Consider the following 21,512-nt stretch of genomic DNA (forward strand, 5'->3'; position numbering starts at 1 on the left):
TGTAATTACATATTTTTCTAAAAATATACCCAAAACTACAGGTGCGAAAATCGCGGGTGCCGCAAACGCATCGGTCTAGGGTAAATTAGCACCATTCGCGCGGCGACATTGGCAAGCTTGCGCGAGTGCAGACGAAGTCGTCCCGTCCTAACGGTGACGGTGTGTCCTCCCCCGCCGTTTTAACCTCTCTTCCAGGCTCGCGCGAGACTGGTCCGCGCCGTCGGATTAATCGCGCGAGGATTTTTTGCGGCAGTCGCGAGACAAACCCTACGCCGATCGTCCAGCAGATAGTTGACTGACTAGCACAACCTTCCGTCGCCTCACCGCACCGCACCGCACCGCACCTCTGGCCAACATGGCGGCGACGTTAGGTCGAATTTGTAAATCAGGTCTTCTGAAACCGAATTATGGCACGTTGATCGGCCAGGTAAGTGTCATCAATGAGTTTACGAACGGAACTTTCGCGTCGCGTTTTCGCGCAGAAATTCGCACGACGTCGCGATGCTCGTTTACCGACCTGGTGCCCTTTAACCGACGTCGAACCACGCGAGACCTCGCCGGAGGCCACTGCGCGAGATGTCGACTGCTATACCACGGGTTTCTCGGCGATATTACACCCTGGCGGAACGTCCGCGCGATGTCTTCACGCCGACGAGATGTCCGACGACACGTAACGTAGACGCGCCGACGACCCCAACGGTGCTTTAACAGACGTTATGTAATAGCGAGCGGGATCGAAAACTCGTAGATCGCTGCCATATCAAACATGCGCCGCGGATGCACCGTGTCCGGCCGCGGACACAGGTGAATGTGAATACATTACTCTTGCTGTCATAATAAACTGGCTCCAATTTTGTCGACCGACTGATTAATATATACGATTACGTTGTTAGTTGTCGTCGGTTGTCAGGATTATTTCATTGAAGAATGCAATCGCGTATTTGTATCGCTGAATGTTCAAGTATACGTCTTGATTATGTCATAATATTCAATGAAATCGAGCATATGGAAGGCTTTTTGAGTTAAATTTATTTATTAGTCAGCATATCCTAAGCCTTTGACTTAAATAAGAATTAGACACTTATTTCTGTCGTTTGTGCAAAAGAGGCATTCATGGTATTTTATAAAACAATTGTTTTGAATAATTGATTAAATTAAATTAAGTGATGATTTTTTTCTTATTTCCTTGTGAAATGTAAACTTGAACTTTTTTTCTTTACAGGCCAGTAATTTCTCTACCGTGAAAGAGTGGTCTAGGAGTCGGAAAGCGGTATGTGAATTTAATTTATCTAGTGAGAAGAAATATCCCAACCTTATCTAATTCCTCATCTAAAAAAAAACAACTTTGTGTTCCTTCAAACTACATATGTTAGTAAATCAAGACAGATTGCTGGTTTGTCCATATTTTAACATCTGACAGTGTTATGTAACGTGTATTAACAGCTTTTAATATAAACCAAAGTAAGAGACGAAAATTAGTAATGTTTAATATTTTTAATTACAGTTATTAACATGCCTGGGAGTGACTGCTGGAGGCATCAGTGCCTTCATCTACGCTCTAGACAGTTCAGTAAGAGCTAGCGATTTAATAGCTCATCCCCCAAAGTACAAATGGGACTTTTACGGATGGTTCAATTCACTAGACCATGCTAGGTAAAATTTGTTAATGTTTAAATATCAGAAATGCATGTGTGTATGCAAATGGTGCTATTAATCTATATTGTGTAGTATGCGACGAGGCTGGGAGGTCTACAAGAATGTATGTGCAGCTTGTCACAGTTTGCAATATGTGGCATATCGACACCTCGTTAACGTTACTCATACTGAAGCGGAAGCCAAAGCTCTCGCAGAAGAAGCTATGGTATATACTACGATATTAATTATGAAAAATATATACTATATAATTTTTTAAATATGTAATTAAAAAATTTTGTAATTTTAAATACGTAAATATGTAGATAGAAGATGGCCCTAACGAAGTAGGAGAGTACTTTAAACGCCCAGGAAAATTGTTTGATTATATACCATCTCCATATCCAAATGAAGAAGCGGCTAGAGCAGCGAACAATGGTGCTTATCCACCTGACTTGTCATATATAATCAATGCCAGGCACGACGGAGAAGTAAGTAATTAAAAATTAAATCTGTAATAAATTTCTATTTCATGTCATTATAATTAAATATATGATAAATATATATATATATATATATATATATAAATTCTTTTTTGTTTTAGAACTATGTGTTCTCTTTATTGACTGGATATTGTGATCCACCAGCTGGTATAACTTTACGAGAGGGTCAATATTTTAATCCATATTTTGCAGGTGGTGCTATTGGTATGGCACAAGTAAGTCATAAAAAAAAAAATTTAAGATGCTACAATTATCGATATTAAATCTTGTACTTATTGATAATATAACCGATTCTACTTTTTTACATAGGCTATTTACGACGAAGTCTTAGAATATGAAGATGGTACTCCAGCAACTGCTTCTCAAGTAACAAAAGATATTACCACATTCCTAATGTGGACTGCTAATCACGAATTTGATGAACGTAAAAAAATGACTATTAAGGTAATGTAAACTTCTATGTAAAATTCTATTTTACTTTGCTCTTTTTTTTTTAATTGTTTTAATATTATATTTTTACAGGCTATTGGAATAATGACAATTCTAACTGCTGCTTCATGGTATTTCAAACGCCACAAGTGGACAACTTTAAAGAGTACAAAAATTATGTTTATCCCTAAAAAGTACCATTAACCAATGGAAATTAAAATCGCGATGTTAGCTGTTGCTGGTATCGAAATGTAGTTTCGCAATTTAAGCAATGTATCCGGCAATTTGTGGCTCCTCTCTGAAGATTCAAACTTATTCATATAACGAAGTGTCAACATTTGACAAAGTGTCAATTTGTCATCATAACTAAAATCTGTTAAACACACTGTACATAATTATACTGAATGGAGTCATCGTCTGATTTAAATAAAATTGTTAAACATAATCAACACTCACTCCTTCGATGAGACGCACGATAATTTAAAACTCGGAATTATAAAATCACAAGATACATCGGATATTAATGAACTTTTGCAAGATCAAAGATTAATCGATTGAATATATTTATTTTCAGTAAGTTCTTATCAAATTTTTATATATTTCAATATTTTTTATAAATTATTTTAATTAAAAGTTTTGTTTAATGCAGTTTCGAAGATTAATACGCAAGGAGAAATATCTACAAAAATTTGAATAAGTTACGAAGCCATTGGTTTTATAAAGCACCAGTTTATTTAAATATAACGAAAGATCACTGACATGGGTAAAAGACGGAAGAAACACTCATTTCTAAGGAAATCACTTTATTCTCCTTAAGCTTGTTTTCGTCCACATGGAGCTATAACTTGTTATTCTTTTAATAGGATGATTTAAATTACACTATTATATTACCGATAGTGTAATACTGAAATGCAAAGCGGACAAATAGGTATGTATATCTTTCATTTGGATAATCAGAAAATTTTTACATTACACAATCAAACTTGGAGATATTTCAAAATCTACTTTGATGGAACTTTAGACATAAAGACATTCTTTCGATTAATATAATTCTTGAGATGACGTTAATAACATAATTATTTCCTTGTTGGAACGTAAAATCTATTATCATTGATCGTTAATAAGCTGCATATAATTTGACTTCCAGCAATAATTCATATAATTTATAATTGCACTAAAGTTTAAGATATACCTGATTTCTTTAACAATTAATACGCAGCTCCTGCGCTTTACGTAATGCGTTAAGAATTAGATATAATTTTGATAATCGTAATAAAAATAATATATTCACATAATGCATCAATCATGAAGCCGTTGTGTCAGATAATAAACAATATCATATTCTATAATTCTGTTGTATTTTAATAAACATAGCCAAATACACTTGAATATTTAATAAACTTTTAATAATGTTAAATATGAATTAAAATATCTCTTCATGCAGCGATGCTTCATACATTGATGTACTGTGCTATTTAGCATTGTATATCATTCATTATATACGATATTACAAATAAAATCGCCACATGTTCGATTACAAAGCGACGTCTTCTCATCAATTACGAAACGTAACTCGTTTAGCGTGATGGAGAAAGAGGCCGTTTTGAAAGATGTCATTTTTCAATCTATGTTATTCGTTATAGATCGTTAGTCGAAACGGCACGCAGCACGGAAAAATGAACTTGACGTACAGATTTGGGATCCAAAATTTATAAATTTTCTATCATAACGTTAAGTGAGAGACACACTTCTGCAAGAGATAAAATGGCACTTGCGCGCAAACAGAAGAAACACCATAGAACGGTTTGCAATATCACGCAATATTCTTCTCTCGTTAAAAAACTTCAAAGGCATAAGTTATTCTCACTGATTATTTATTTTTATTATATAGTCTGTGTCTCCAGTTTCAAGATTCAAAATATGATTTTTTTCCGCTTTACATTGTACTAGCTTGAAAAGCTGGAACAAAGTTTCCTCAAACTAATTTGCATTCGTATTAAGTTATAATCTCGTGCGCAATGATATATGCAATGGAATCGGGGTTTTGGAGAAGTACTACAATTTTAGTGAAAAATTCTGTTAAAGAACCAGCAGTGCTTGACAAATGAGTTTTTGTCAATTTTTCTATCTAATCTATACATAACGAACACTCATTCAACTTTCCAAGCTATTACCTTTTTGCTTTCGAAAAGCTGTTTTTTCTGTTTTTTTTTTTTTTTTTTTTTTTTTTTTATTCCTTTTTTAATATATATTTTCGCGGGTACCTTTTTAATATTTGGTACCCTTATTAAATCTCGCCTCATGCTATTGCAAAAAGGAAGATATCTCTGTTCACACGGTTAGGCTAAAAAGTGCTGCCTTCCGGAGGCTGAGAAAGTTTCATATTTTCTTTCAATGTCATTAAACGACGGAGTTCCTGAAGAACTGTCTTAATTGTGTACTCTCGCTGCCATTTTGCAAGGACTGGGACACAACGATTATCCACCTTGTACGAAAATTTTATGTATTAAATATGTATCCTATTATTCTATTATAATATGTATATGTTGAAATTTTGTGTACTCACAGCTCCAGTGGCACTGTTAATGCAATTCATATTGATTCTGCTTAAAAATCTTACATTAGGGGCATCATCTGGATATCTTTGACCACAGTCAATTTTCAAACTATACATCCTATTTTCATACGGTGTCTGAAAGATATATAATATTACATTAAATTATATATCAAAAGGTACCGTTTTTATTCATCTTGCGTAAGAAAACTAATGGAAAATTATAGTATTATTCGTTTTGTCTCCCCTTTAAGAGACAAAACGAACAATACTTATGTTAACATAACGATGACAAATGACATGAGTAAAAAGTATCTTACCCTAGGTGGTCCAATTATCATACCAGTCCAATGTGTGAGAGTCATGTCATCGTCGTTTTCTAAACCCCAACTGATTGTGCCATCACCCACACCTTTCTGGCCCTGTTCCAACTCTTCTAAGAGCCGAAAGTTTCTGGGCATAACTGAAACGGGGAAAAAAATAGTTACGTGAGACTCCAAGTGAGAATATTCAATTCCCAACTAGCAAGTTGATCGATCTAATTCTCATTTTGCCTGTAGTATGGTTCATAAAAAATTTATTACAGCCTAAAGTTGTTGAAATTCTTTAAATACATATATGTATAAGTAATTGTGAAGAAGACAGATCTGTTCTCCGATGTTCTTAAAACTTTGTGTACATGTAGTTTTTGATTTGTATGAAACAAATATGTAAGTAAAAATAAATGTTAATTATTTTTAATTATAATTATTAAAAGCTACATTTTTTACTTACATATTTGTTTTGTACAGATTGTAAACTACTTGTACACGTATTTTTTAAAACATAGAAAAACTAGCCCGGTATTTATCACAATTACTTTTGTGTGTGTGTGTGTGTGTGCGTGTGTATACTTGTACAATTCTACACATCATAATCTGAATGTAACCAATTCTCAATAAATTTGTCGTTACAATATTTTCAGAGTTAAAAATCCATAAAAAAAAGGAAAGGGAAAAAACGGGCAGATCAGGATTACACAGTAGATAAATTGCGTGTTCCAAGTAACAGCTGAACGAGATTCGCGCCAGATACAGGTTATGGCTCGACGATCGGAACTCGAGCATGGTTAACTTTTCCGTCGCGGTACATTCTTGCGTGAACCGCAAATTTCGACGGACGTTCGTGTACCACCGCAAGAAATCGACGCGTGAAAGAGGTAACCCCGTGTCCACCGTTTCGACAACTCGTCGTGCAAGAAAAAGCGGGCGGCTCACGGCACGTTCGGACATCCGCTGTCAATTCGCGTGGCACGAGAAAGCACCGGGTTTTCCGGGTCACTACGTTATTGCGCACTTGGAGAATCGCACGTTTCGGGCCGGACAAAAGAGGACGTGATTACGGCCGGTCGCGGCCCAAACAAAATACTCACCTACACCGCTGTTGGGTACCGCCATGATCTCGTATTTCTGGCGAGGCGCCGTATTTTTTTGCGTTCCCTTAAAGCACGGCGGTTGAGCACGCACCGTACGCGGGCGAGTGTCACTCACGTGGAACTGGCGCAGGTTTTTTAACTGCGGCGCGAGCCTCTCATCACCCGTCACTCCGTCAGCGGTAATCCGGCGCGCTGCGGCCGAGAGCGTGTCCGCGCTGTCCACAGCCGATCAACGAAAATACACCCCGCGAGAGGATTCAGCCAACCTCTGCGCTCCACCGCGCGAGATCGCCCGTTCTCTACAAACTTGTCGCCCTCTAGACCTGGCTTCGTGGAGCGAATCACATTTAGCGGCTTACATGAGAATCATGAGACTACATTTTTCGTGTCCCGCGGCACTTCCGCTGGTCTCGGTGGCTACAGTTTAATTGGACACGTTGCAAATGGACGCGTATCATTTCAAAACAGTGCGACTGGATATTTTTTTATTTAATTAGCAATAAGACACTACAATATCGGGTGTAATATCAGCGGTGTTCGCTAAATAAAACTTCCAAGTGTCAGACGTTTGTTTGACAGAAAACTTGCTTCAAGCACATTAAATACACGTGTGCCGGCATTACCGTTAATAAATACGCACACGACACAACGGATAGGAACAAGGTACGTCCCGTGACTTTTTTTTACTTGAATTGTCTAACAATAATAGCTGAATCCATAAAGATAATACAGTTATCGTTACCGATGCATCAAGCAAATTAACGAAACTGCTGCTCTTTCATCACCCACCACTTAACACAGTTCAAAACGAATATTTACGATACGTACACTCATCGTCAGGAATCGCGTTCGTGGTGCTGCAACGGCGGCTAGCGTATGTGATCTTGGAGTGGGGTGCGTCGAATCTCACACGAAGCGCGCGCGTAGATGTGTCGCGGAGTACCAGTCACAGAGAACTGAGGGAGAACGCGGCCTCCTACACCTCCCCGCGCTCGGCGGTCGAGAGAGGAGGAAGTCACGTACGCCAGCCGCCGTCGCAGCAAATGCCATATCTGCCTTTTATTGTACAACGCTCTCTCTTTAAATCAGAAAAAGGACCAAATGACGTTTACGGCTTTTCGAAAATTTCTCCGTTCGTGAATCCGATTTTTCAAAAGATATGAATAAAATAATATTAAATACTACGCACCTCTGTGATTCACGTAAGCCGCGCGGCTAGATTTCCCGGCTAGATTATTATTATTAAAATTAATTCTTAAACTATTAAGTATTACTAATTTGTCTTCTACTCTCAATACTCTTTATTGAGCTGCATCCGTTGACACCGTCCATGGGGTAGCACTAAGGTCTCGGTCGTGATACGGTTCCACATGCAAATCTAAACTTGAAGACCCGAGTTCGATGCACTTTTAACGCTGGCACAACCGAGACCAGGGTACGACACACAGATCTCACGGGATTTAGTGCTACATCTCGCTACTTTTGTGTTTAGAACACGTTGCGTAATCCACCAACCATTTAACTTTCTATAAAAATACAGCAACGATAAAAAGTTAAAGTGATTGGCAGCCGTTTCATGGCATATAAATAAATTACTAGAGCAAAAAAAAAAAATGCCATATGTACTTCATATCTTAGCCATGGACAGTCTCTTCGGTCCGGAGTTTACTACAGGCTTGTGGCTACATTAAAATGTACGCGCTGCGTAACATTGCATAAATTAATAATACTTTTCTTTTATGTAATTTTATACTCGCAAAATTAATTTTGAACGAAGTACGCACATATTGAAGTACAGACAACGGGCGCACGAGTGTTTCACATTTATGTAAATCAATAGACTAGCAAGTTTCTCCTTTATATTCATTTAAATATATATACTTGCAAAACTATATGCATATATAAATTACCCTCGAACCCAATAGCATAACCACTCGGATTTACATATGAGCTGCTAGAGTTATTTAGAAGAAAAAAATGTATTAAATTCGTATTTAAAAGTAAAAGAATAAAATGAACATGGTGAATAACCACAAGGTAGCGTAATTAAAAATGAAGTAAATTAAACATTTAATTAATTAAAATCGACACAGCCCATCCTGTGTACGTGTGTATACGTTAATAAAAAAGAAAAAAAGTAACAGAAAGGAAAAGACTATATTTTAGATAAACGAGTGAAACATTCGTGCGCGCACATAAACTTAAATAGAGAAGTCATTGCGAAAAACTCGTTTAAACAGCTACGGAGTAATCTCTCTGTTCTGTGGTGTATGTCGAGCAGGACACAAAATCGTAGTAATAGACGCATTTACATGTAAGACAAATAAATAAACTTTTAGTTCTACATACAGTGCTAAAAAGGATCATTAAAAGGTGAGAGAATCGTCGACCAGTTGTTTGAGTTCCTTGAGGTGTTGCATTTTGCTGCCAGTGGCGGGTGACGATGCAGTAGGACGTCCAGCGTACCTAAAACATTAAATATGAATCTCTCAAAATACGTAATTTGCTAAAACCTGACGCACATGTACAACTCACATACATCAGCAATATCAATCAAATCCTACTGATAAAAGAGCCTTTTTAAAACTATTAAATTCAAGATACGAATGTAACGACAATAAATTCGCAATATTTAAATATAAATTAATTTACAATTTTTCATTAAGTAATACGATTATTTATCGACCATTTTGCCGATATTACCTCACTGTTCTTTCTTTTGATTCAGTAGATTCTTCAGATTGCTTTATTGGTGTTGGCTCTGACACAATTGTGGTTTTAGTCGGTTTGGACGAGAACAAACCGGCAAACCACCCTTGACCATTCGTATTTGACGCGTCACTGCAACACACGGCCCAATTTTTCATTTTACTTTCATGAAAAATAAAACAAAAAAGTAAACGATTGTATTAATAACTTATAATAATTGAAATAAAAGAAATAAAAGAACGCGAATTGATATGAATACCAATTGTGAAATTTAATGTGTCGCGATCGTTGTCGCGACAAAATAAAAAAAAGTGGGCCGTGTGAACAGCTAAAAATGTAAGAAATAAAACAGCATAGTGTAATACAGGTGCCTTCATTCATACATACATACATACATACACTTTACTTATTATTCTTTACTTATTCAGTGAATCTTAATACTTACACTACGTTTCGGATACCGTTAAGCGCCGTGTGGAACCTGGGTTGTACGTAGGTCCATGCACCTTGATTCTTGTGCTCTTCCTGAGACCAAATCAATTCCGCATTGGGATACTTGGCGGCTTCAATTTTAACGAGATCGTAAGGGAAAGGCGAAATCTAAAACATATAAATTAATTAAATATATATTAAATTAATATTGTAATATCATTATATGTATAAATTAAAAGAATTTAATTAAGTTCTGTTAAAAAATAATGACTGACTTGTTCCACTCTCGCAATCGCAATTTGATCATCCAAATTCCGTTCCGTACGTGCTTTTTTCAAGTCATAGTAAACCTTTCCAGAACAGAACAGCAGCTTCTTGACACCGTTAGGATTCTGAGCCGCGGGACCTTCCTCTGGTATCACCCTGAGGAACTGTGTGTCCTCCAGCATCAAATCGAAGTTAGATTTAGCCTCTGGATGACGAAGCAGGGACTTCGGTGTCATGAGAATCAACGGTTTTCTGAATGGCAGCGCAATTTGCCGCCGAAGGATATGGAAGTAATTGGCTGGCGTGCTGCAATTGGCGACAATCCAGTTGCTATCATGCAACTGACGAACAGCAAACTCCTCGCTTTCCGGTGGAAAATAATCGGGATCATCAGCGGACATCTGCAGAAAACGTTCCAAACGAGCACTAGAGTGCTCAGGTCCCTACAAAAGAAAAAAAAAATGAGTTATATTGTAAAATACAAATAATTTGATGAATAATCTTATGTATGATTTAGTTTTATGAACACACCATTCCTTCGAGACCGTGTGGTTGCAACATAACGAGACCAGATTGCCTAACCCATTTAGCTTGACCACTACTGATAAACTGATCAATTATACATTGCGCCGTGTTGTTAAAATCTCCAAATTGAGCTTCCCAACATACTAGTGCATTAGGATTTGTCATAGAATAACCCAATTCAAATCCTATATTACAAAAAAATTATTTTAATATGTAAAAAAAAAAAAAAACATTTAATATTAATGAATTGAAATCTTACCAAGAACACCAAATTCAGACAACGAACTGTTGCATACGGTATAAGGTGCTTGATCAGGATACAAGTAACAGAGTGGCCTATAGGTCGCCTTATCAACGGTTTGATGATGCAGTACATGATGCCTGTGAGAGAATGTACCTCTCTCTACATCTTGACCCGACAAACGAACGTGAATGCCTTCTTTGAGAAGAGATCCGAAAGCCATAGCTTCGCCGAGAGCCCAATCGACAGTTCTAGCCTCAATCATTTCCATGCGAGATTTTAATATACGCTCGATACCTGTAAAATGTATAAAAATAATTATCACAGGTTTTCTCATTTTTTAAATATATTTTGGTACATTTATTATTTTTAAATTAAAAATGTAAAACGTGTTTTTTTTTTTTTTTTTTTTTTATTAATGCTACTACGCTCACCTTTGTGAATGACGAATTCAGCAGCGTTTGGTGGTGGTGACGAAAATTTTTTTCCAATGTGTACGAGCGTATCTTCTTTAATACCAGTAGGAGATACTTTCAATGGGTCTTTTCCTTCGAAGAAACCGGACCACGGTGAGTCCAACCAATCCTTATACTTAATATGAGTTTCCTGTTTGGCATTATTATATGCCTCCTCACAGATCTTCTCGTACTTATCCTTGACATCCTACAAGAAATCGTTACTTTTATTATGAAAGTAATTATATAAAGTACATATTACGTGATATGAATATGTATTATGTCATTTTGTCGTACCTTAACTTCTGCTGGAGTAACAACGGTACTTTCAATGAGGGTGTTGGCATATTTGTCAAGAGCTGACAAAGTGTTTCTGATTTTGCGATACATTAAAGGTTGCGTGAACATTGGCTCGTCAATCTCGTTGTGACCATTGCGTCTGTAGGAAACTAAATCGATAACAACGTCTTTATGGAAGGTAGCCCTCCATTCCGCTGCTACTTTGCACACATGCATTACGGCCTCGGGATCATCAGAGTTCACATGGAAGATAGGTGCGTTCACCACTCGAGCAACATCTAATTAAAAAAAAAAAATCCATAATAAATAAATAAAAATTATAAATAGATTGCGATTTTTATCAGTAAATACTAACCAGTGCAGTACGGTGACGATCGCGAATGTCTCGGATCGGTGGTGAAACCGATCTGATTATTCACAACAATGTGAATAGTACCGTGAGTTGTGTAATCGGGCAGGTCAGATAGATGCATTGTCTCAAAGACAATGCCTTGACCGCAGAAAGCAGCATCTCCATGGAGAAGAATGGACATCACCTGGAGTAAATGTAAAGTTGCATTTATTAAAATAATTTTATATACATAAACCTAAATTGTATAATTATTATATATACGCCGATTGATCACCTTCTTTCCTTCACCGTCGCCACGGTAGAACTGCTCGGCTCGTGTTTTGCCTTGAACTATCGGATCTACAGCCTCCAAATGTGAAGGATTTGCAACCACAGCTAGACGAATATTCTTATTCGTCACTCGATTAAGACGCTCTATGTATGTGCCCAAATGATACTTCACATCACCAGAACCCTAAAATAATTTTTGTCAGCAGGATTCTCGGATCGGTAATCCAATTGCAATAGTAAAATAAGCACGACTTGTTTTATACTTACATCATCGGCGGCTTCGAGTGCAGCAAATTGCGTGAAAATTTGACTCAATGGCTTACGACATACGTTAGCGAGAACATTGAGACGACCACGATGAGGCATACCCATCACAATCGACTCGACTCCCAGTTCCGTTGACTTATCAATCACTTGTTTCATAGCTGGAATCAAAATCTCACAACCTTCCAAGCCGAATCTTTTCTCAGATGACCACTTGCGTGCCAAAAACGCCTCAAATCTGTGAGTTAAATAAAAAAAAAAAATTGTTTTATTATAATTTTTTTTAAATTTAGATGTCAGATTAATATTAATCGATAGCTTACCCAGTTGCACGTGTCAATCTGGCTAAAATGAGTCTTTTCTCGTCATTTGTGATCTCCATGATTCCAGGTGTTTCCATTTTTTGCCTGATCCAGTTGCACTGCTCCAAGGAATTGATGAACATAAATTCGACGCCGATGTGACCGCAGTAAGCAGCTTCCAATCGCTTCAGGATCTCTCGTAGCGGCAATGATTTCTCTTTGCCGCCGATAAACGTGGTGGATGGCAATTTAAAAACACGATCCATGTCTGACTCCTCTGTATTAAGCATTTGGAATGAAAAACATGTGTTTTACGAATATTCTAAGTACTTGTAATTTAAAAAAAAGCTACAGATATTTTGATTTTCTCATTTACATTCAGATATTTTAAATGCATTACGCAGTTATTTCGTATTTATTTAATCTATTTAATAAGAACGCATATAAATATAATTATGAATAAATTTAACTGTTGGAGAATACGTGTATTAAAAAAATTTTTATTTAAAACTGATACTGAAAATGTATTTTAAACCTTAAAATTCTATTTTCAATTTCTTTTTCATATGATAACAGTGATTATTTTTAATTTAAGAAATAATATTTAATATACATTGCACAATTATATATATTTTTAAAATAATATATAAATATATTTACATATATTGCATGATATCTGGTGTAACAAACATGCAGTATACTTTTGATATGTAGAAGATACTAATTGGTCACAACACTATACGCACAACAGTGCAAACAAATTTTAAACTGAAAGAAAAGCTATAAGCTCAAATAAAGCAACGTTAGTTCAAACGACAATCACCATAAACCAAATTAAAAAAATAGAAAATATACAGCAAATAAAACGTTGTAGAATGCAGTGAGAAACACAACAGAGATAAAAATTAAAAAGAAACGTACATGTTAGAAAAATGTCAGATCAGAGATAATATACGCAACACTTTAATTTAACAAAGAGAGATAAAATAAAAAGGGAACTGTTTTTACATTTATATAGCTATAATTGTACTATTATATTTATGATATCGTAGTCTTTTCTCAAATTCCTCCACGTTTAAACGACTTGTTGCCTGTGAGAACCCTTTTCATACAGTTAAGAAATAAGTTTTGTACGCAGAAGAACCCAAGCGCCGGTACGTACATAAACTTTCGGTAAAGAAAACTGATTCAATGCAAACCCAAGAACGAACCAACGCTTCCCAATGTAGCGCAGGTAAAAGAGAGCTTTACAAGAAGTTGCCGACTTAAATGGCGATTACTACATACTTTTCATTAGGTCAGCTACTCGATATTGAAGTTCCTGCGAGTAAGTAGTACGTGGTCTCTTCCCTGTGGACATTAGACTCAAACTCAACAATCGAATTCAATACCGATCTCTATAGACTTGGTTTCCGTATCCACTGCCTGTCGCTCAATGAACGTATTCAATAAATTAATCAATCTAGATCTCTGATTATATTAACTGAACGTGTTGCACATTTTATCTTTCAACTTTGGCACTGATACAAAACAGCATAGTGCTCGCGAAATAAAAAGAGAGTAAAAAAAATAAGTAAAATCGTAACAGTGTTGTACTGAAAGAGTTAAATGATAAACTGAATTATTAATGTGATAAATGAATAACGTATAGTGGTACTTTATGCTATGTACAATGTTGTACAAAGTACCTAGAAGATTAAAATATTTATCTTTATTTAAAGTAAATAATAGATAAGAAATTTAATGTAACTATACGCAAGAGCAGTTTATAAATCAATTTCATATATAAAATTAATAGCTAAAGATATACTCGAAAATAAATGCAGTTACGTTATCGATTAGTATCGAGTCTAATTACTAATTTTTCAGATAATGCATTTCTGTTCGAGTTTTTTTTTTTTTTTTTTTTTACAACTTACGATTCTCTATTTACGCAGAGACACGTCAATTTAAGCTTACCGAATGAATAATGGGTATAGAGTAATTCTTGCGGGTGCCTATCATCAAGATCAGCGCTGTTGATGCCGAGTGGATCCAATTTTGCGATATGATGGCCACGTATCTGTCAATTTAATGCCACATTCATGCGAACTAAATAATCTTCAAATACTTATTTGATTTAAATATATAACAAAATATATATTACTGTGCTTGATGTTGTATTTTTTCTTAGAGTAAGTGCATCGTGACAAAAACCATCAACGACATTCGACGCAAGTTTACTTGCTCACTAAGAAAAACATCATATCACAGTAATCGACATTAAATACACATATTAAGATACCAAGCTGTTATCTAAAATGTATGTGTATGTGTTATCTGCTTCTTAGCTTCCTTATTGTTAATGCGTTACACTATTTGCTTAATTATGTGTTATATTACCAGCTTTATTAATTAAAAAATAAATAAAATATTCCCTCAAACGTTCCTTTAGTCATCGCAATTCATGTTACTCATCACAAAATTATAAATGTAATAAATAAAAATAAATATAAAATAAATAAAAAAAGACAAGCATGCCAGAGACAAAAACCGTGTGCAAGTGTCCAAAAGCGCTACACATATAATAACATATAATATAAATTGTACATGCAATCAGTAGGAACTTCTTAATTCTTACCTCCAACATTTTACTCGCATATTATCGGGCAATGTACGTAATATATTCATCTATTTTTTCTCTCTGTCAAATACAAACGCGATAAATAATGACAAATTCATATCCGACAAATGTTTGTATGTACGAGTACTTAAATTGTGAATTTAAATTGACCATGAGAAGATGGGGCGTATCATTTCTATACGACTTCCAAAGTGAACATAACGCTTTCTCAAAAACATTTTCAGTATCAGTATAAGTTCATCGCAGTACGAAGCTCATGAGATAATTTTTCCTCTTCGGTACATAATATGTGGTCTCATTAAATTTTTTCCAATTATTATAAAGAATATATCGGAATACTTGTAAGTTTAATTAAAAAATAAATAAATACATAAACTCAAAAGTACTTTCTAAAAACGTTAAACTAATAAAATCTTTTGATTCTAGGTATAAATTGTAGATAATACATCATAAAATTTTGAAATACGTTCCATACGTTGTAAAGAAAATAATAGTTGGAATTTGTGTCGTCTTAATTTATAAGCAACTTTCGTAACTATGGTTTAAAAAGATGCTTTAGAAGTTTACGTGGTAAAAAAAAAACTTTTGTCAGCAAAATATACATAGATAAAATGTTAATGTATAAAAACGATTACGTGAAACAATGATACCAAATATACATTAAAAAGAAATTCGAGTAAAATTGATGTAAAACGTAAACCAGATAGTTTGACTTTATGTATATGCATTTATAAATAACATACTCCAACAAACCAGTACAATGCAGTTCTCGTACTCTTTCAAACGTATGGCACGTATGATAAAAAAAAAAAAAAAAAAAATAAATGCATATTTAAAACAAAAACCCGGCTAAGATGCTTTGGAAGAAAAGCCTTACCAAGCATGTACTGTCGCAGCACTTGCTCTGGAGATCCCTTGCGGGCTGCGTAATGTGTGTGTATCAGGTCTGTTTGCATAATGCCCAGCGGGTCCAGGTCGGCGACTAAGTGACCTCGGGCCTATACGCCAACGAATGGTCCCGAAAAAAACCTCACATTTATATAAACTGTGTCTAATCTCGCAACTACACTTTATATCATAATTATAATCAAGAAAAAATTAAGGCACACGACAGTTAAATATAGTTAATTGGCAAACAAATATTTCACTCGTACGTTTTAATATTTGTAACACACTAAGAATTATATTCTGATATTTCTCTCGTGATTATAATTTAATTGCGATTAAAACAAAACGGAAGCATTGCTATAATTAATTAAATATGACTACTATAATTTTAATAATAAGATTAAAAATAGTGTGCTGCTGCTTCTTCCACGATAAAAGTGTTTCATGTATTAAGGGTGGAAAACAGAGCGTCGAAAATAAGAATTTTAAAAAGTCCATTATTGTCTTTGTTGGAAAAGAACGTCAAGATATACGTCATGCTTGAAATAGAAGATGTAGCGAACCACTAATCATATGAAATGAGGCTATTATGTAATATTCGTTTCTGTGCCATTTTTGCTCCATGTATTTAAATGTGTCGTATAATCATATGTTGGCAGTACGTCAGACAAAACACGATATAAAGAAATTTGGAAACACACATGATAGCCCCTAATAACAGTAAGCAAAAATTATTACATAAAATATTTCATGTCCCAGGCGCACATCGACACGTATAACTTTTACTGTGCATAAAATTTATATCACATACAGCATGTGAACATAAATTCTAATCCATGTAACACATATGATAACGTGAGTTATCTTTACTTAAAAAAAAAAAAAAAATATATATATTCCATATATAGGAAAGTGGGACGCAAAAAAATTTTGAAATATTTTATTCAGTGGAATTCGCATGCATACACATATACGTTGCATTGTATCGACGCATGCCACAGCGTAATGTATGAATAAATTTTAAAATATAATATATTATGAATTCATATTTGCTTCGACAATGACAGAAAACTAAAGGAATTAATAAAATTTCTGTATCGTATTAAAATTGTTTAAAACATTCATGTAATACTTTTTATATATCTGTTAAAATACAATAAATTTCATGCAAAATTTAATAAAATAATTTAGTATAAATTGAAAGCAAATTTGTACGAGTTCCCATTTAATTTATTAAACGTGTTATAAAGTAATTGAATAAAGAATATTTTATCATTATACCTTTAAAGACAGGAGCAGAAAATTACCAGAGATTTTTACATAATTAAAATAGAATAAAAGCGATATTAAAAAAGCAATTTTGTCGTATTTATTCATTTCACCTAAGTCATACACCGCTGAAGGAAGCAGTCAATTCTTGCAAACAAAGTAATAAAAGTTTCAATAACCAAGTTATCGTCACTTGAATTTTTTCCAAGATGATAAATTTTTATATGCAAAATAATTGTTCGCAAGAGCAGTATGTTGAAATTTGTACGGAAAGATAAAGCAAACAAAATTCCAATACTATACCTGATAAGAACGAATAATTGCTTGCACCGCCAAATGATCATCGATAATTTTTTCGTTAACAGGTGCCTGGCCTAGTTGCGTTCCGCCACCCAGAGGCAATAACGCTCCGATTGGTACTTGGTTGTAATTTGGAGCAAGGGATGGTGGTGCTTGATACGCAAATCCTGGGGAAGCTCCAGCAGTGCTGTTTCTAAAGAAGGAATCCCATGACTACAAATAAAGAAAGATGAAATAAATTTAAAGAAAATGTTTCAGTTGTAATATAAATTTATATAAACAATTACTTAAAAAAAAAAAAAAAGCAATATTAAGACCAGTGAATATACGTTCTCTTTGTCTTTGAAAGATGCTTTAATTAATTTTAATTTCTTCTATGGTGAGATTTTAATTTCACGTTGATTTACCACATGCACGCTGCTCGGATCTTGCAGCCACGCGTTGTACATCTCCTCCACGTAAGAGCTGGAACTGCCATTTAAGAAAGGCTCGGTCGTTGCTCGGCTGTTATACCTGCGCGCTGACTCTGTGAATATCACCTGGCTGGTTCTGGTCAATGGATGATTACGTACTACCCAGGACGCGTATCTTTCGGGGCCGCATATGCGCGGCGCCAACGGGGCCAGCGTGACAAATATCGCCCTTGCCTTATACATCTTGACCTGAAACATGACACAGTAGGTCACTCGTCGTTTTATCTCGCTCGCGTATCGCCGGTGAATATGTCAACACGTCGATGAAACTGAGGAAACATAATTATCGATAAGAACATGCTTAATATTTTACGCATTATTAAAAAGTCTCAAGTAGCTATGTGCGGTGCGTCTAATTTCAAGTGAGCACTCGCATTTAAATCAAACCCCTCAGGTGCCTTGTACATTGTACAAGATATCAATGAGAATATGAACTTTGATAAGTACAGTTGCTTAAGAAAGCTAATCCTGCATGCTCATACAATTTGATACGTCTAGCCTTATCTGCAATAGTCTGTCACCTCGTTATTATTTTAGTTTAATCACAGAAATTCAAAGCTTTATGTATTGTATATATCGTAATCATTAATTAATGAAAAACGCAGAGAATATCGAAGGCTCTTTTTTCAATTGTGTAAGCATGATTGATATATCTAGACACTCATGTTGCAATATATGAATATATACGTGCTTGTTTGTGCACAGGTTAAATAAAACCCTAATCCAAATATACATGTAGACACGTTTTCAAAACAATTGTTAAGCTTTATCTTTAGCACGTAGTAACGTAAATGCGTTACTAAAGTGAAATACGTCAAATTTAGAGTTTATATTAATGTTCATTACATTATTTGACAATTATTTGACAATTATTGTATAACTTTCTAAAATAAAATATTATATAAAATTGTTTTAAAAGAAACTTACATTATTATGTTCAATTAATATTTATGTTACAACAGCAATCATATTAAATATATTTTATAAATATCAAACATTGGTTGTAAATGCTATTACTTTTAGCAGTAAAATCAAATTAGACTACGTTTTCAAATTGATGCAAATTACTCAGAGGCAGAATGTGTGGCGTCACATACGTGCCTTCCTTCTCCAAGATAAGATCCTAAGATAAGATAAGTTACAAGAGAGCAAATATAAAAAATTATTACAAATTATTGATTCCTTTCACTTCAAGTGATAAACGAAATCAGATGGCAACTTGAGTAACGAAGGCCGTTGAGTCTCGCTCTTTCTTCACCGATTGCCACGGCTATTTGCGCTATTTTTACAGAATGCAGCGTGTCGCAATCACCTCGGGCAGCTCCACTCTCTTTTAATTTAACGTCTGGTTTGCACTAACCAAAAACAAAAAAGTACAATCGGGAAGGCCGAAAAAACTTTAAGATCCAGCTGGCAATCGGCGCGACTGTCTCAAGTACGCTTTGAGGCGACCACTGGCCTCGTTCGCGCACATGTGACTGCCGGAAAAACTACGGACCTTCCCATGACCGTCTCTTTACGTGGAAGAACCTCTCCACGAAATCGCGACGTAACAGAGAAGTGGGGAACACCGGCGGCCACCGCTCACGTCAGAGATGCAGATGCGAAACGACGAGTCCCGAGAACGCGGCTGTTATTAGAGGCGCGCGTTTACAAGCTGTGCGCATTCGCTAAAAGAATAAAATCGAAATAACAAGTGGGAATAAAATAATTACGTAGTAATTAATTCTAATTTAACCAGCAATTTTTTCATTATTTTTCCAATACTATAATTTGTGCAATTTTAATTTAAGCACACTTTAAAGCGGCACCACTTACAATTGTGAAGAAAGAGCGAGATTTCTTAAGAGAATTGCTCGGAAACGACTAGTCGTTCGTACCACGTGTTACTCGGCTACTTTTCTCTTTGCCGCACGTGACAGCGTCTATCGCGTTATCCCTTTTCTTCCTGCAGATCTCTGTACAGAACCAAAAGCAAGGACTCCGCTTTCCAATGAATGAGACGGAAGGCAGGTGGGACAAATTCTCGTGTTTCCTTGCGCCTTCGACGAGGCTCGCGAAACAGCTGACCCCGATTCGGGCAAGGAGATACGAATCGTTGCTGGAAATGAAAGGAAACGGACGCAACTCGCGCGCGCGTAAACTCAGTCGCGTGACCGGCGGAGAATGACGCGCTTGCGAGCTGCGAAATTGTTAGGAATATTAATGTTAGTATATTCAGGCTCTAATATCTTCCGCGATGACTCACTGGCTTCGTCGCGAGAAAGGAGGGAAGGGGTGGAAATCTCCGACACTCGGAATTTCGGGCCACGCACCATAACCTCCACACGCCTCCCGAGTACCTTGAAGCTAACTGGTCCGACGAGCGAAATTTCGTCACGAGACGTGCCCGCGACTAAATTTCATGAATCTTATCGCAAGAAAAAAAAAAAGACATCGTCCTTCTCTTTTTATTTTTCTCTCGATAAGACCGCGCGAAGCGGGAGGGGAGGGCATCGCGAAGTCAGGTGGCTATTTTTGGCCCGCAAATTTTTACGTAACTAGGGTAATCCTCCTGTAATCGCAGCGCGGTCGATTAGCGAACGATCGCCGGCAACGGCGGCCCGATTATCAAAGCTTGAGTTGCCGACAAACTTGGAGAGCTCGCCTACCTGATCTTAACACGACGAGGGTCACAAACCGTCCACCATTTGCTGCCTCACTTCCACTCGTCACCACCGATATCAACCGACAACTGCGAACTCCCCGATTGCTCTCAACACTTTCCCGTTCCTTCGGAATACCGTCCGCGAGATAGCGCGACTGCAACCTGACAGCGGACACGTGGTCGGCGCGCTTGACCCGCTTGACGTTGGAAGCGAGAACGGTAGACGGTTGACTTCCATCACTATCTCGTCGATTCACCGACCTTCCTCAAAACCAAAAAAAAAAAAAAAAAAAAATTGTATCGTTTTCCTGTTTCCTTTCAATCGAAAGTAAAATAAAAATATACATCCATGCGTGTGCCATGTTGATTTTCATGGTAAAGATGTAAAGAATAATGTACAAAATTTAATTCCGACGTCTGTGAGTAGATGGCATTGTCAGTTAGAAAAGAACAAATAGCCTTGCGATGTAAAATAATCTGCTGGACGAGTACTCAATGGCTTTTATTTTTATACTAATAAAAAAGAAAAAGAAAAGAAAAGGAAAACCTTGCGAGAAAGGCTGTCATATCGACGCCGTGCAAGTTTGCCGACGGCTTTTATAAATCATAGTTGACGTAACACATTTTTACAAAACAGAACAATATTGAGATTATTAAATTATT

At 36.1% G+C, this 21,512-nt stretch overlaps 3 protein-coding genes across 11 annotated transcripts; 1 reads left to right on the plus strand and 2 right to left on the minus strand.

Annotated features, from left to right (window-relative positions):
* The first annotated feature begins 135 nt into the window (after positions 1 to 135).
* On the plus strand, positions 136 to 3,009 carry Cyt-c1 (Cytochrome c1). The gene is made up of 8 exons (XM_070667643.1): positions 136 to 427; positions 1,223 to 1,270; positions 1,505 to 1,653; positions 1,729 to 1,861; positions 1,959 to 2,123; positions 2,237 to 2,350; positions 2,445 to 2,579; positions 2,658 to 3,009. The coding sequence occupies exons 1-8, from the start codon at positions 356 to 358 to the stop codon at positions 2,766 to 2,768; spliced, it is 927 nt and encodes a 308-aa protein (XP_070523744.1). The 5' UTR covers positions 136 to 355; the 3' UTR covers positions 2,769 to 3,009.
* A 341-nt stretch (positions 3,010 to 3,350) lies between these two features.
* Positions 3,351 to 6,861, minus strand: Uev1a (Ubiquitin-conjugating enzyme variant 1A). 2 transcript variants are annotated; one of them, XM_070667648.1, is made up of 4 exons: positions 6,530 to 6,861; positions 5,439 to 5,581; positions 5,131 to 5,256; positions 3,351 to 5,049 (listed from the first exon to the last, which is right to left on the minus strand). In XM_070667648.1, exons 1-4 carry the CDS (start codon positions 6,552 to 6,554, stop codon positions 4,909 to 4,911), a joined length of 435 nt encoding a protein of 144 aa, XP_070523749.1. In that variant the 5' UTR covers positions 6,555 to 6,861; the 3' UTR covers positions 3,351 to 4,908. The 2 variants fall into 2 exon arrangements, with proteins under 2 accessions (XP_070523749.1, XP_070523748.1); XM_070667647.1 differs by lacking the exon at positions 6,530 to 6,861 and adding an exon at positions 6,137 to 6,304.
* A 142-nt stretch (positions 6,862 to 7,003) lies between these two features.
* Nc73ef (oxoglutarate dehydrogenase Nc73EF) lies at positions 7,004 to 21,000 on the minus strand. Of its 8 annotated transcripts, none has more exons than XM_070667623.1 (17): positions 20,854 to 21,000; positions 18,137 to 18,391; positions 17,733 to 17,942; positions 14,609 to 14,711; positions 13,937 to 13,999; positions 12,671 to 12,926; positions 12,351 to 12,585; positions 12,088 to 12,267; positions 11,817 to 11,997; positions 11,459 to 11,739; positions 11,141 to 11,369; positions 10,725 to 11,003; positions 10,472 to 10,650; positions 9,949 to 10,383; positions 9,687 to 9,841; positions 9,236 to 9,373; positions 7,004 to 8,998 (listed from the first exon to the last, which is right to left on the minus strand). In XM_070667623.1, exons 2-17 carry the CDS (start codon positions 18,383 to 18,385, stop codon positions 8,899 to 8,901), a joined length of 3,273 nt encoding a protein of 1,090 aa, XP_070523724.1. In that variant the 5' UTR covers positions 18,386 to 18,391; positions 20,854 to 21,000; the 3' UTR covers positions 7,004 to 8,898. The 8 variants fall into 8 exon arrangements, with proteins under 8 accessions (XP_070523724.1, XP_070523727.1, XP_070523725.1 ...); XM_070667626.1 differs by lacking the exon at positions 20,854 to 21,000 and adding an exon at positions 20,083 to 20,107; XM_070667624.1 differs by lacking the exon at positions 20,854 to 21,000 and adding an exon at positions 19,372 to 19,651.
* Between the last annotated feature and the right edge of the window lie 512 nt (positions 21,001 to 21,512).

Source organism: Cardiocondyla obscurior, linkage group LG16 (genome assembly GCF_019399895.1).
Source record: "Cardiocondyla obscurior isolate alpha-2009 linkage group LG16, Cobs3.1, whole genome shotgun sequence".
NCBI lineage: Eukaryota > Metazoa > Arthropoda > Insecta > Hymenoptera > Formicidae > Cardiocondyla > Cardiocondyla obscurior.